This window comes from Vidua chalybeata, chromosome 18 (genome assembly GCF_026979565.1).
Source record: "Vidua chalybeata isolate OUT-0048 chromosome 18, bVidCha1 merged haplotype, whole genome shotgun sequence".
NCBI lineage: Eukaryota > Metazoa > Chordata > Aves > Passeriformes > Viduidae > Vidua > Vidua chalybeata.
The window spans coordinates 12735089-12748263 of NC_071547.1; the positions used below are offsets into that span (position 1 = coordinate 12735089).

The 13175-nt window shown below is 57.9% G+C and overlaps 1 protein-coding gene across 7 annotated transcripts in view; it reads left to right on the forward strand.

Moving 5' to 3' along the window:
• The window catches only part of NF2 (NF2, moesin-ezrin-radixin like (MERLIN) tumor suppressor), a 46890-nt gene extending 39616 nt beyond the window's left edge, over positions 1-7274 (forward strand). For all 7 annotated transcript variants that reach the window (XM_053959365.1, XM_053959363.1, XM_053959366.1 and 4 more), the window contains one exon: positions 5889-7274. Coding sequence is in view for 4 of the 7 variants with exons in the window: in XM_053959363.1 (XP_053815338.1) it covers positions 5889-5939 (51 nt within the window). In the remaining 3 variants the exon portion in view is untranslated. The remainder of the gene's footprint in view (positions 1-5888) is intronic.
• The last annotated feature ends 5901 nt before the right edge of the window (positions 7275-13175 follow it).

A 13175-nucleotide genomic window follows, 5' to 3' on the forward strand; every position in this document is an offset into this window, starting at 1 on the left:
CCTTCTCCGTAGCTCCCTGCTGTGGGCTGGTGCTGTGACTCCAGCTGGCTCCGATTCAGGAGGGTTTGTCACTTAGTCTGTGGTAGAAGGTGAAAAACCCACTTCTTCCTGATCTCCTCCACTGCAGGAAAGCTCCCAGGACAGGCTGCTAAAACACAATCAGGTCTTTGATTCCAGTTGCTTTCTTCTTGCACAGTCATGCTTATTTACTGGGATTTAAGCCCTTTGAAGTATCCAGGCAAGGAGCAAATCTCCACGCCTGTTCCCAGACAAGCAGCTTTGTCGTTGAGCCTCTGGTCCTTCCACAGGCAGCCTCAGCCTCTCCTGCCAGGCTCTCACGTGGCTGAGAGCAGCTTCTCCGGGGCTTGAGCTCAATCCCAGGGGATCACTTTTGGTGCCCATGGGGATCCTGCAGATCCTGCTGGCTCCTTTCCTGGCTCTGATCCTGGACATAGTGCAGTGTTGCCCTTGGCTTGGCTAATGTTCATTGTGGAGATGCTTTGAGATCTGAGCTGGGGGTGTTCAGGCTGGAGAAGGCTCCAGGGAGACCTTAGAGCCCCTTCTAGTGCCTAAAGGAGAGCTGGAGAGGTACTTGGGACAAAGGATAGAGGGAGAGGACACAGGGAATAGCTTCCCACTGCCACAGGGATGGATGGGATATTGGGAAGGAATTTCTGGCTGTGAGGGTGAGGAGGCCCTGGCACAGGGTGCCCAGAGAAGCTGTGGCTGCTCCTGGATCCCTGGAAGTGTCCAGGGCCAGGTTGGACACTGGGGCTTAGAGCACCCTGGGCTAGTGGAAGGTGTCCCTGCCCATAGCAGGGGGTGGAACTGGATGAGTTTTAAGGTCCCCCTTGGATTTAGCCAATGAGCAGTTCCCAGCTGGAAGCACAGATGGGGCAGAGCCAGAGGGACTTCTGCAGCTTTGTCTTCCCTCCTGCCACCTTTGGGATAGGCTGTGGTGTGTCCTTGTGAGGACACTGATGGCTGGTGATGGCAGTGCTGCCTGAGTGTCTCATCATGCAGACAGGATGTGCCACCCCCAAATGTCACGAGGCTCCTTCATCATCTGGACAGGTGGAAGGATGCTGGGAGGCTGGCACCAGGGCAGATGCTTTATTTTCTACCTGCACTGGGAGAGCAGTGTGCTAGGGATCACTGAAATGTGTCCCTTGAGGACTTCACAATTCCTGTGGGGTCCCTGTCACCTCCTGGGGACTCCCTCATCTCTCCCCTTCTTGAACTGCAGATTCCCTGGAACAGGTCTGGTTTGCTCTAGTAGTTTGTTGGGAGGAGGATGTGCCCCTTCCAGAGAGAAGAGACCAGCACAAGGAATGCCCTGGGAAGGACAAAAGGAGGGAGCCTGGGTGGGACAGAGCAGGCTGAGCTGCCATCCTTCCCTGTGGATCTTGGGACAGGGATGAGGTGCTCCTCAGTCTCCTGCAGGGCTGTATGACCCAATCCCAGCTGGAAAGGGAAGGCAGAACGGGCACACCACCAGCAAGGGACTTCCCAGGAGCAGCAGCACTGGCGTTTCCCATTTCCTTGGGAGCTGTGAAGCTGGAAAAGATGAGTGAGGCTGCCAGCTTCTCACTCAGCCTGGCACCTGGCTGGTGTGCAGGTGGGAGCCAGGAGACACCAAGTGGGCAAAGCAGCTCTGGGAGCACATTTTCCTAGTGTAGAAGGAGACAGAGGCTCATCCCACGTGGATCTTGCCCACTCACCCCCACGTGTGACAGACCACATCCCTTCCAGGTTCGTTTTCTTCCCGGTTCTCCTCGGAGCTGGGAAGTGAAACTCCCAAGCAGTTAAACTGGGACACGACAGCCTCTTTTCCTTGTTTACAAGGAGCAAGAGGAAAGTAGAAAACGTCAGGCCTATCAGCTATTTCTGTGGCAGCCTTTGAAAAGCGTTTCCTTCACATGGAGCGTCATCTTCTCCTTTCAAATGGGCTCATCAAAGCGTCGGGGGCTGGGGGACAGTTGTGCTCCGGAGAGAATAAAGACAGCGTGGGAGGGAGAGAGGAGCAGGGAGGGAAATGGGAGGAATCACAGGAAAATAGGCTTTGGGTTCAAAAGTAACACAGTGAGAATTGAGAGTTCCACCTGGCCGGTGGGACTGGGGGGTGAGCAGGGATGGAGAAAGGCACCAGGGCAGCAAGTGGGGAATAAAGAGGATTGTGTGTGTGGAGCACTGGCTGGTGATTAGCAAGGACTGTAGATCTTCCCAGCAGCAGGAAAACATCTTGGCATCACACAGGATGAGGGTGGCACAGGTCCCCCTCTCCTCCAGCCTGGCCATACTGCAGGATAAACAAGGAAACAGCAAGAAAATGAAACATCTTAAACCTCTCCCTGTTGGGGAGGTCTGGGGGCAGATTGGTGTGAGTTGCAGCCCATTCCCCTCCCTGTTGCATGGGGATGGCCCCACTCTGGGGCTCACTGGATCCTTGGGGGGTTTCCCTGGATTGGGTTTGCCCAGCCTCAGCACTGCTGTGCCTGCAGTTATTGGGTCACCTGCTCCGAACCTCCTGTGCCTGCCAGGCACTTGCTAGGTTGCTTTGGTTTGTTTGTGTTTCCTAAATCAAATCAGTCCGGCAGCCCTGGGTAGCAGCAGGCTCAGAGGAGCCCCATTGCAGGAATGCGGGGAGCAGGACTCTTCCCTCTCCTCCCTTCCTGAGATCCTGATTCATTTTGAGCTCAGGCCGCTTAATTGCGCTGCCTCTCTCTCCCTCTAAATTTTCCTTGATGGCTCTGGTAGAGCATCGGGAGCCCACCCTCCCTCCTGCAGGAAGGAGATTATCATAATACTGCTTGTAAATCAATTTTTTTTTTCCTTTTCTCCGCACTGACGAGGATGTAACTCCCTCTTAATCACCCTGCACAGCGTTACGCTACGGGGAGGGATATTTATTTCTTCTCGCCTGACCAGGAGAAAGGGATGCGGAGACTGCGGAGAGATTTTGGAGGTGTTGGAGGCTTTCCCCCCAGCAGATGATGGAGAGGCCAGCACAGGGTGGTGCTCTTCCCTTTGCTTTCACATCCCAGTGCAGAAAAGAAAGGAAAACCAGTTGAGGGAGCAGGATTTCCCTGCAGAGAGCTCCCTGTGCCCAGCAGCTTCCACAGCCCCCAAGGTGCCCGCTGGGCTGAGTCAGGATAGCCCTGGAGCTCCCCCCAGCTCTTCCCATCTTCCCCAGTGCATCCCTCGGGACTGGTCCATGTGGTGCTCCCAGTGGGAGCAAGGATAGCCCTGCCTGCGCTCCACAGTGAGGCAAACAATAGGAGAAGGAAAAAGGACAGGGGAGAGTTTTCCCCCCGGGCAGTGGAGAGTCCGGGTGCAGTGAAGAGCAGCCCTGATTTCCTCTCGGGTGGTTCTGGAGCCTGGCTGCAGTCGGATATCAGGAGACAGCTGCCTGGAGCTGCTGGGCAGCCCAGATCCTGCTCCTGGTCCCCGTTGGAAGGGACCTTAAAACCCATCCAGTGCCACCCCCTGCCATGGCAGGGACACCTTCCACTGTCCCAGGCTGCTCCAAGCCCCACCCAGCCTGGCCTTGGGCACTGCCAGGGATCCAGGGGCAACCACAGCTGCTCTGGGCAACCCAGACCAGGGCTTCCCCACCCTCTCAGGGAGGAATCCCTGTGGTGTTTGCCTTTCAGGTGGCAAAATCTGGCCACTGCTGGGAGCCAGTGCCCTACAGGGCACGGCCCTCTTGGGAAGTCTGTGCTCACTCCTCTCCATGGGATCCCATCTCCTCAAGACCCACCTTTGCTCTGACTCCCTGTATGGCTGCTCTTCCCGTGCCTCAGATTCCCTGGACAGGTAAAATAGGAACCACTGAGCCTCTCTCAGAGCCTTTGGATGTTGTGGATGAAGGCATCCAGTAAAGGAGCAGGGCTCTCCCTTCTCCCTGTGCCTGTGCTGGATGCTCCGGAGCTCTGCCGGAGCTCTGCCTCTGCCTGCTTCCCAAATCTCCGGGCTGAGGCAGGCACAGCTTTGGGCTCAGGCCACCCTCGAGGTACCCCAGGACCCCCAAAACATGTGGGGGGTTAATGGAGAGCTGTGTGTAGCTACAGGCAGAGAGCCAGCCTTGAAACAGTGGGATTCCTTGGTAAGGCTGAGGGAAACATCTTCCTGTGCTCCGTCAGCGGCTGCAGCTTTGCCAGGGTGATCCTGCAGGGAACTCCCCTCGCTGTGCTAGGAAGGAGTGAGCTCCTGTGGGCTGGGAGGGCTGGGAGGCTCTGGTTCCCCAGCCAGGCTGCAGAATTTAGGATTTAGAGGCACAGCCTTGGGAAGGTGATGGATGGCAGGTAGATAATGGAATCATGGAATGGTTTGTGTTGGGAGGGGCCCTGAAGCTCATCCCATTTCACCCCTGCCATGTGCAGGGACACCTTCCACTGTCCCAGGATGCTCCAAGCCCCACCCAGCCTTGCCTTGGGCACTGCCAGGGATCCAGGGACAGCCACAGCTGCTCTGGGCACCCTGTGCCAGGGCCTGCCCACCCTCCCAGGGAGGAGTTCCTTCCCAATATCCCATCCATCCCTGCCCTCTGGCACTGGGAAGTCATTCCCCCTTGCCCTGTTGCTCCAGGCCTTTTCCCAAATCCTTCTCCAGCTGTTTTGGACCCTTTTAGGCACTGGAACACTTCCAGGAATGGGGCTTCCTGTCAGATGGCCCCAGCAGTTGGTCTGGCAGCAGCTTGGGGCTCTCTGTTCCATTTTTTTTCCCTCTCCAGCCTTAGAGAGGAAGAATGCTGCCTGCATCACACAGAATCCCTGTCCCACCTCACCCACCTTCCAGCCAGCTCTGGAGGGGACACTGCAGCAGCCAGGGGGACGCTAAAGAGGAGGAGAGCCAGCCCTGGCCTGGAAACTGCTGCCAAGGAAGATTATTAAGCCCCTGTAGAAATTTCCTCTGCAATACAGATTTTTTTTTCCCCACCAGCATTAGAGCTGAGATGGAATTACTGAGGAAAAGCCATGGGGGAGAAGCAGGGAGGGGGGAAAGCACCTGATGGCTCCGTTGAGGGGCTTAACTCACTGTAAGGTGATCCCAGGGTTCCTGTTCCAGCAAAACTGGCATTCCTGGGAAGGCACCATGCTTAATCCAGCTGAAACGAAGCCCCGGCAATTAGCCCACGCTTTGGCAAACTCCTGGTGATCCAGCAGCTGGCTGGAAGGTGGCACTTCTGCTGCTGCACTCCATTGGTTGGCTCTAAATCCTGGGATTTCTTCTCCACTGCTGTGGATTTCTTTTATCTTCTTCGGCCCCTTAGCAAATGGGCTCACGGCTGCTCCGTGGGGTATTACTTTTGGGATGGCTGTGGAAAGCTTTCCAAGGGTTTCCGAGTCCTGCAGAGCCTGCAAGGACTGTCCTGGGAGTGAGGGCTCTCCAGCTCTGTCCTGTGGCAGAACGGATGGAGCGGGGTGGGATGAGATGAGATCCCAGGCCGGCTGCATGGATCACATGTGGTGGGATGGGGCTGGGTGTGAGCACAGGGAGGATGGGCCCTGTTTGGTGACAGAGGGGACACGTGTCCGGTGGCTCTCAGAGTTGTGGGTTCTTCCTCAGCTCACTGAGGTGTTTCTCCTTCAGCTTCCCTTTATGTCCTCCTTGTCAGGGGCCCCAGGATGGCTCCCTGGATCCAGTCTCCCATGTATTCCAATCCTGGAAGCCTCAGCCATGCCAGTGACCTTGATGAAGTCTCTGCCCCCGCTTTGCCTCGGGCTGTGCTTGCTGTGGTGGGGGCTGCACGACCCCCGGCTTCCGCACCCCCTGGCTGGGCTTCGACATTCCCTGGTATTTTAGGAGGGATATAGGCAGCAGCTCCCTCCTGGACGTGCCCTGTGGGAGGTCGGGGTGCACCCTCATCCCACTCTGCTCTCTTCCAGCTCACCCTACAGAGCACCAAGTCCCGTGTGGCCTTCTTCGAGGAGCTTTAGGAAACAACTGCTCCGCACCACTGCTGCTTCCCACGGCTCCTGCCCAGCCGGAGCCTGTCCTGGAGTCGGGGCTCCAGAGGGATCACCCCAGACCCGCCGGCTGCTCCAGCCTCTGCACACCCACGGACTCGGGGCCGGCTGCCCACGGACTGTGTGATGTTCTCTAGCTTAGCAGCCGTTATCCTCCTCCTGACACTTTGTTTTCTTGGGTTTTCCAGCTTTTTTCCCTTATTTTTCTAGCATTGCTTCCAGGCTCAGTCCTCCAGGCTTTTCCCTGGAACCAGGGTTGGGGCTGTGGCCGTGCCTTCCCACCCTGGCAGCCAGCAGAGGAGTGTGCCCGAGGGTCTCCCTGGGAGGAGTTGTCACCCCTCTCCTGTGGCTCTGGAGCTCGGTGTGCCAGCCCAGAGCCCCTTGTGCCAGTCTGCAATTCCACGGGCCGGCCCTGGAGCCCCGGCTCTGCTCCCGGAGCCCCGTGCAGGTGGCGGTGCCGGGAGCTCCATTAGGATCCCGAGCATGTTCCAGTGGAGTGCTGTAAATCAGGAACGTCGCGCTGGCTCTCCCAGCGCCCGCGGGGGTGGGAGAGGAGCAGGGAGCGGGAGGACAAGGACCCGGGGCTTGGGGGGATCCTGGGCTGCTTCCCTGGGGAGAGGAGGTGGGAGGAAGGGCTCCTCCTCCTCCTCCTCCTCCTCCTCCTCCCTGCTGGGAACAGGGAGCGAGAGAACAGCTAGTGCCAACCAAATGAAACCTTACTGTTCCTGGAAACTGTGACAAACCTGGGCAGCTTCGGGCTGGAGGGATCCAGGGGCTCCGGGCTGGGCTTTCCCTGGGTCCCAGGGCATCCCAGCCGCTCGGAGCCCCCCGGGAATGCCGCTGTCCCGGGCTGGGCCGGGGCTGCCTGCTCCTGCCTCTCCCATTGTGGGTGCCTTTGCTCTGACCCCCCCGCGGGGGGAACAGGGATGCCTTGACCTTCCCTTCCTGTGTCCGTCCCAAACCCTGTGCCCCTCTCGGGTGGAATCCTCTTCCAGCTGCGTTTACTCTCCAGCAGAGCCGGTGCTGCCCCGGGGATCCCTCACATCCCCTCAGGATCCCCCGTTCCTCCTTCCCACAGCCTCACCTGTCCCACAGCCGCACCGGGGGCTCAGCCCGGGGCTAAGCGTGGAGTAAACCCTGTCCCATCCCTGTTTATTTAAACCCTGGGATCGATTCCCCGCACGTGGCTGCAGCTCAGATGGCTGTGGCCTGGCACAGCCGCTTTCCCATTCCCTGGACTGTTGTACTCCGAAGGAATAACTGTTTTCTCCTGTTTTAATAAAAATTCACAGCACTAGGAGGGGAGCTGAGGCTTCTTTGCTTTTTTTTTTCTTTGGGAAAAACTGCTCTGAGCCCGCCTGCCGCAGTTAGCGGTGCCGGGATTAATGGGAAGCGCAGCTGCAGTGCTGGGATCCCTCCTGTGGCTCCCGCGGGATCGGGAGGGCTCCAGAGTCCTGCTGCCCCCGCTCCCTTGGGGCTCCTTTCATCCCTCCTTGAGGGAAGAGGGGTTTGGAGGGCCCAGAGGGGCTGAGCCCGGTGTTTGCAATCCTTGATGCTTCCTGATCCCATCCTGCCTGGAATAAATAAAGGATGTGCTGCATTGACCTCAATTTTATAATTAATCACGGATGAAACCGGCCCAGCCCAGCGAGCCCCGACCCCCGGGGCTGTTCCCGGCCCCGCCGGGATCAGCGATGGATGATTTTCATCCGCTCTCCGGCAGCAAAATCCCGGCAGATTCACGGAGCTTCTGACCAGAGCTCATCCCCGCGGGTGGGCTGGGAGGATTTTTCCGTTTTTTGTTTTAAGCAGGGCTGAGGGGGTGGGATGGGGTTTCTTTTGGCAGAGGGATGCTGGTGGGATACCCATGGGAATTCTGGGGAGGCTGAAGGCAGCCGGTGAGGAATGTGGAGGGTGACCTGATTTCCCATGTGGCCTCCGGTGACAGGAATTCAACTGGTGTGTCACCTGCACCGCCTGCATCCTGAAATTAATCCAGGGGAGCTTTATCCAGCACAGGGCAGGGCAGCAGGACAGGGAATACACTGGGAATGCATAGGGGATGGCATGGCGTGGCGTGGCGTGGCATGGCATGGCATGGCATGGCATGGCATGGCATGGATGGGATGGGATGTGAAAAGATGGATTTGTAGGGATGGATGTGCAGAGGATGCACTGGGTGAAGCCAGGGATGGATCCCCCTCTGGCTCAGGGGTCCCTGTTGCTCCAGGGGCTCTGCACACTCCCAGCCTTCCGCACTCCCAGCCCTGCACTCAGAGTTTTGCACACCCCCAGTGTTGCCTCTCACACTCCCAGCCCGGTGCCATCTCCCTGCCTGCCCTCCCTGGCACATCCCAGACCATTTCTCTCCTGTCAAAGGAAGCTTCACCCTGATTTTTTCCCTTTTAAGCAAACTGAACTCAACAGGAGCTGCGGGTGTGGGTTGGTGTGAGCTGCCTTTGCTCAAGGAAAATAAACCATCAAAAAGCCTTTGCCATGTACCTGTCCCAGCCCCTTCCCCAGCCGTGGGTTCCTGAGGAAGGAAATTGGCGACTTGGCCAATCCCAGGCAGCACCTGAGTGCTTTGGCAGCAGTTCTTCATTTTGGGTTCCCAAAGTCTCCTCAACTCACATTATTTAACTTCTAAACCATTAAATCCTCTCAAAAATAGAATAAAATGTCGAGAGCTGGGGATGAAAGGGACAGAGGGGACACAGGGTGACCTGTGGGTGTCAGTCTCAGGGCCAGCAGCCCTGGAGGGGCATCAGGGTGCTGGTTCAGAGCTGGGCCAGCAACTCCTTCAGGAAAAGAGCTTAGAATGGGCAGAGGGGATGGATGGGGAAACTGAGGCAGGGATGGCTCTGGCCTGGCTGTGCAGCCCAGGGGCTGCTGGTGTGGCCTCCCCACCCCCATGGGCTGCTGCTCCATCCCCCCTGCTGACCCCCTGCATCCCGGGGTGCTGCCTGGCCCTGGGTGCCTTGGGGGACAAGGGAGGGGGCACTGTGGGGACAGGGGGACACTGGCAAAGCCCCGGGCAGGGCTGGGGGGCTCCCGCACGTGTTGGGGGGTGTGTGCATGAGGGAAGGGTGTGAGCACGAGGGCAGAGTGTGGCAACTGTGGCACCTGGCCACGGGCCACCACAGGGACAGGCTGCAGCTGGGGGGACTGGGGCACGCCAGGGCTGCAGGTGGCTCTGCGGGGTCACACTCTGCCCACCCACATCCCAGCAGGAATTGGGGGAGCAGCCCATGGGACACCCCACCCCTGCCCACAGGCACCCTGGGGTGCTCAGGGCACCCAGTGCTCCGGGCAGGTGAGGAGGTAAAACGCTGTTCCCAGGGGTCACAGCCAGCTAGATCCTGCTCTTTTCCTGAGGACATGGGGACCTCATTCCCCCTCAGCTGCCAGCCTGGAGCTGTCCCCACCATCCCCATCCAGCCCATCCATCCCCATCCATCCCCATCCACCCCTATCCACCCCCATCCATCCATCCATCCATCCATCCATCATCCATCCATCCATCCATCCATCCATCCATCCATCCATCCATCCATCCATCCATCCATCATCCATCCATCATCCATCATCCATCCATCCATCCATCCATCCATCCATCCATCCATCATCCATCATCCATCCATCCATCATCCATCCATAATCCATCCATCATCCATCCATCCATCCATCATCCATCATCCATCCATCCATCATCCATCATCCATCCATCATCCATCCATCCATCATCCATCCATCATCCATCCATCATTCATCCATCCATCCATCATCCATCCATCATCCATCCATTCATCCATCATCCATCCATCCATCCATCCATCCATCCATCCATCCATCCATCCATCCATCATCCATCCATCCATCCATCCATCCATCATCCATCCATCCATCCATCCACCCATCCATCATCCATCCATCCATCCATCCACCCATCCATCATCCATCCATCATCCATCATCCATCCATCCATCCATCCATCCATCCATCCATCCATCCATCCATCCATCCATCCCTGCTGAGGGCGGGCACATCGCCACCGGCTGTGCCCCTTCACCTTTTCTCCCAGGGAATAAGAAAGGAGGGAAATGAATTTAAGAGGGCGAAGGGAGGGGAGAGGCCCCGATGGCACCGGGCATCCAGGGCCAGCCGCTCCCCTGGCGAGCTCCGCGTGTTTGGCCAGGCTCATCAGGGATTTATTGTGCACGGAAGCTGGAACCCCTGGTGGGGAGCAGAGCTGCCCGCTCAGCCCAGGAAGGGATAAACACGGATGTTGTGGAATCAAATGGATGTGGAGCTGCTCCAGCTGCTGGTGAGCAGAGGGTGAATCCCTGGAGCCCTGTGTGGAGTTCTGGGCGAGGTGTGATGGGTGTGGGATCGTGGCGGGCAGCAGGACCAGGCAGGGGCTGCCATTCCTGCCCTGGGATCAGATCCGGAGCAGGAATGCTCGAGTCCCACTGCCATCACCTTCTGCCCAGCCCCAGGGACACTGGGTATCGTCCCAGCCCTGCAGGGATGTGCCTGCTGCCCCTTTCTGGCCATCCTGGCACTGGGTACCACCGGATTCTGGCATCACAGGGCATCCCACTGCAACAGATCACAGCATCCTGGAGAGATGGAGCTGATGTTGCTGTGCACCAGCAGCAGGATGGGAGCAGAGCCAGGCCCGGTGTCCTGGAAGCAAAACTCCCTCCAGGAGCTGCCACCTTTCCTTCTGAAAACGCCTCATCCCTCCCTGTGCCCCGGCACTCCGCCCTTGGCAGGCCGTGCTGTCCAGAACAGTGTTTCTGATGCTGTTAATGAGCTTGAGGGTCTTTGACTGAGATCTCTGCGAGTTGTTTCTTGCTCCATCTCCTGGCAGGAGCAAGCGGAGTCACTGCTGCCCTCAGCATCCTGGGCTGCATCCCCTTGGAGGGGCGCTAAGAACAGGCTCATCTCGATTCTTGCCATTTTTCCATAAAGAATAATTCCCTCTAAGCAGAATTCTTGCCTCCTCCCCTAGCAGGGCTATTTTCCCCCTTCAGAACCCAAATTCAGCAGAGCTTTCCGAGCTTTTCCCATTCCCCCTTCCTTCCCCGCCCGCACCAGCTGCCTGCAGCTGTGCCCGGTGTTTCCCCGTTACGGGTGGGATTTGCTCCCAGGTGTGGGAGGAGGCTCCTGACGCCTCCCCAGGGGCTCTCTCCGGTGCCCTTCCCGGGTTTCCAGCGGGCACTGGGAGCTGGCAGCCAGCGGCCGGGATAACCTTGTGGCTCGGAACATTGCAGCCATCCCTCTTCTCCCATCAAGCGTTCATTTAGGAAACATTTCACTAAATACCCACCTGACAGCGCGGCCCCGGGAGATTGATGCCTCCAGCGCCTCTGAGGGCTCGGTGCCAGTGACTTTAAAATGTCACAACGACACCCCCGGGGCGCTCACGTCCCCTCCCGGTGCCCGGGGGAGTGATGGGAGTGTCCGGAGGGCGCTGTGGTGCCAATCCCCATCCCAGCCCCCTCAGGCTGCCAGGAGGTCCCTGGGGTTGTCCTGAGGGATTTGAGAGCACCCAGCACAGGTTTGTGCCATCCCCAGCCATAAAGTTTCCTCACCCCTGACAGCTTTCCCATGGTTTTGGGACATCCCCATCCCATCTCCAATTCCATCCCCATCCTATCTCCATCCACATCCCATCCCTCCCCCTCCCCACTCTGTGAGGATCCCTATCCCATCCTCATCCCCATTTCATCCCATCCCATTTCCAACCCTGTCCCCATCCTCATCCCACCTCTATCCCTGTCCCTATGTTATCCCCATCCCAATCCTCATCCTCATCTAATGCCCATCCTCATCCCCATCTCACTCCATTCCATCCCCATCCCAGCACATCCCAACACTCATGCTCCTCCCATTCTCATCTTCATCTTAATCCCACCCCCTTCCTCATCCCCATCCCCACCCCCATCTCATCCCATCCTATCCCACCTCATCCCCAACCCATTCCAATCCTCATCCTCACACCATCCCATCCCATCCCATCCCATCCCATCCCATCCCATCCCATCCCATCCCATCCCATCCTATCCCATCCCTCAGGGCAGGAAGGAGCCAGAAGGGCTCCTCAGATCCTCAGTGCTGCCACGGGAGAGATAAACAAGGAGCAGATTAATTAAATCTCAATCAGTCCCATCCCTGAGCCAGGGCCACTTCAGTCCTTTTCCTTTCCGTCCCCTCAAACTCCTGGAATGAATAAGGACGTGATGTTGGGATGTGAACCCAGAGCGAGGGCCCTTGACAGGGAGATCGCTCTGAAGCTGCAAATGAACCACACAACACCAGGCCTGGACCGAGCTTCTCCAGCCTCATTAGTGGGATCAGCTAATTAGGAAAACAGCTGGCAGTGTTGGGAAAGTGCTGCTGTCTCCAGAGGGACAAAGGGACGGAGGGGAGAGGTGGCATTGACCTGCTGGCAAGGCTGGCCCGAGCCCCGGGTGAGATAAAGGGGGAATTGTGGAGAAGAACATTCCCAGCATCCCAGCGGCTGTGGCTGGGATTTCAGCTGGAATCCCTGGGACGCCGCTGCCTCCACCCCATTGTCCTAGGGCCGAGCTCTAAGGAAACCCCAGAGCTTCTCCCCACAGAATCAGTGGGGAATTCAGCACAGGGACTGTGGGGCAGAGCAGAGGGAGCCAGCACGGCTCGTCCCAGCCTTCATCCCATGTGGAAGAGAGCAGCGCAGCTGAGCTGGGCTCCGGGAAAGCACGGGAGCACTCCAGCAGGGATCCCTGATGAACAAAAACCCAATCAGGCCTTCAAATGCAATGAAACCACTTCACTTTCCTCCCCCCTCCCCGCCCTGTGCCGCCTGGCCACCCCCATCCCCGGGGAGCGGGAGCCGGGAGCAGCGGCGGCCCCCATCCCTGGGGAAGGAGGCTCCACCACGTCCCTGCCGCTGCACAGGGAGCTCCACTGGGGACTGGAGGGAAAAAGCCCAGAAATTGGCCCTGTTATTCCTGCTGGGATTTGGGTGGTGACAAATTAATGAGTTTCCACCCCAGGGCCTCTGGAGAATTAACTGGGAGGGAGCTTCGTTAACGTCGAGGAGCAAACTGATCTGTTTAAAAAAAAAAAAAAAGGGGGAGGAAATTTTCAATCAGGCTTTGCTTTTCTGGGGGTTGTTTCTCCCAAAAAGCCACTTGTTATCATCAGCACTTCCCCCTT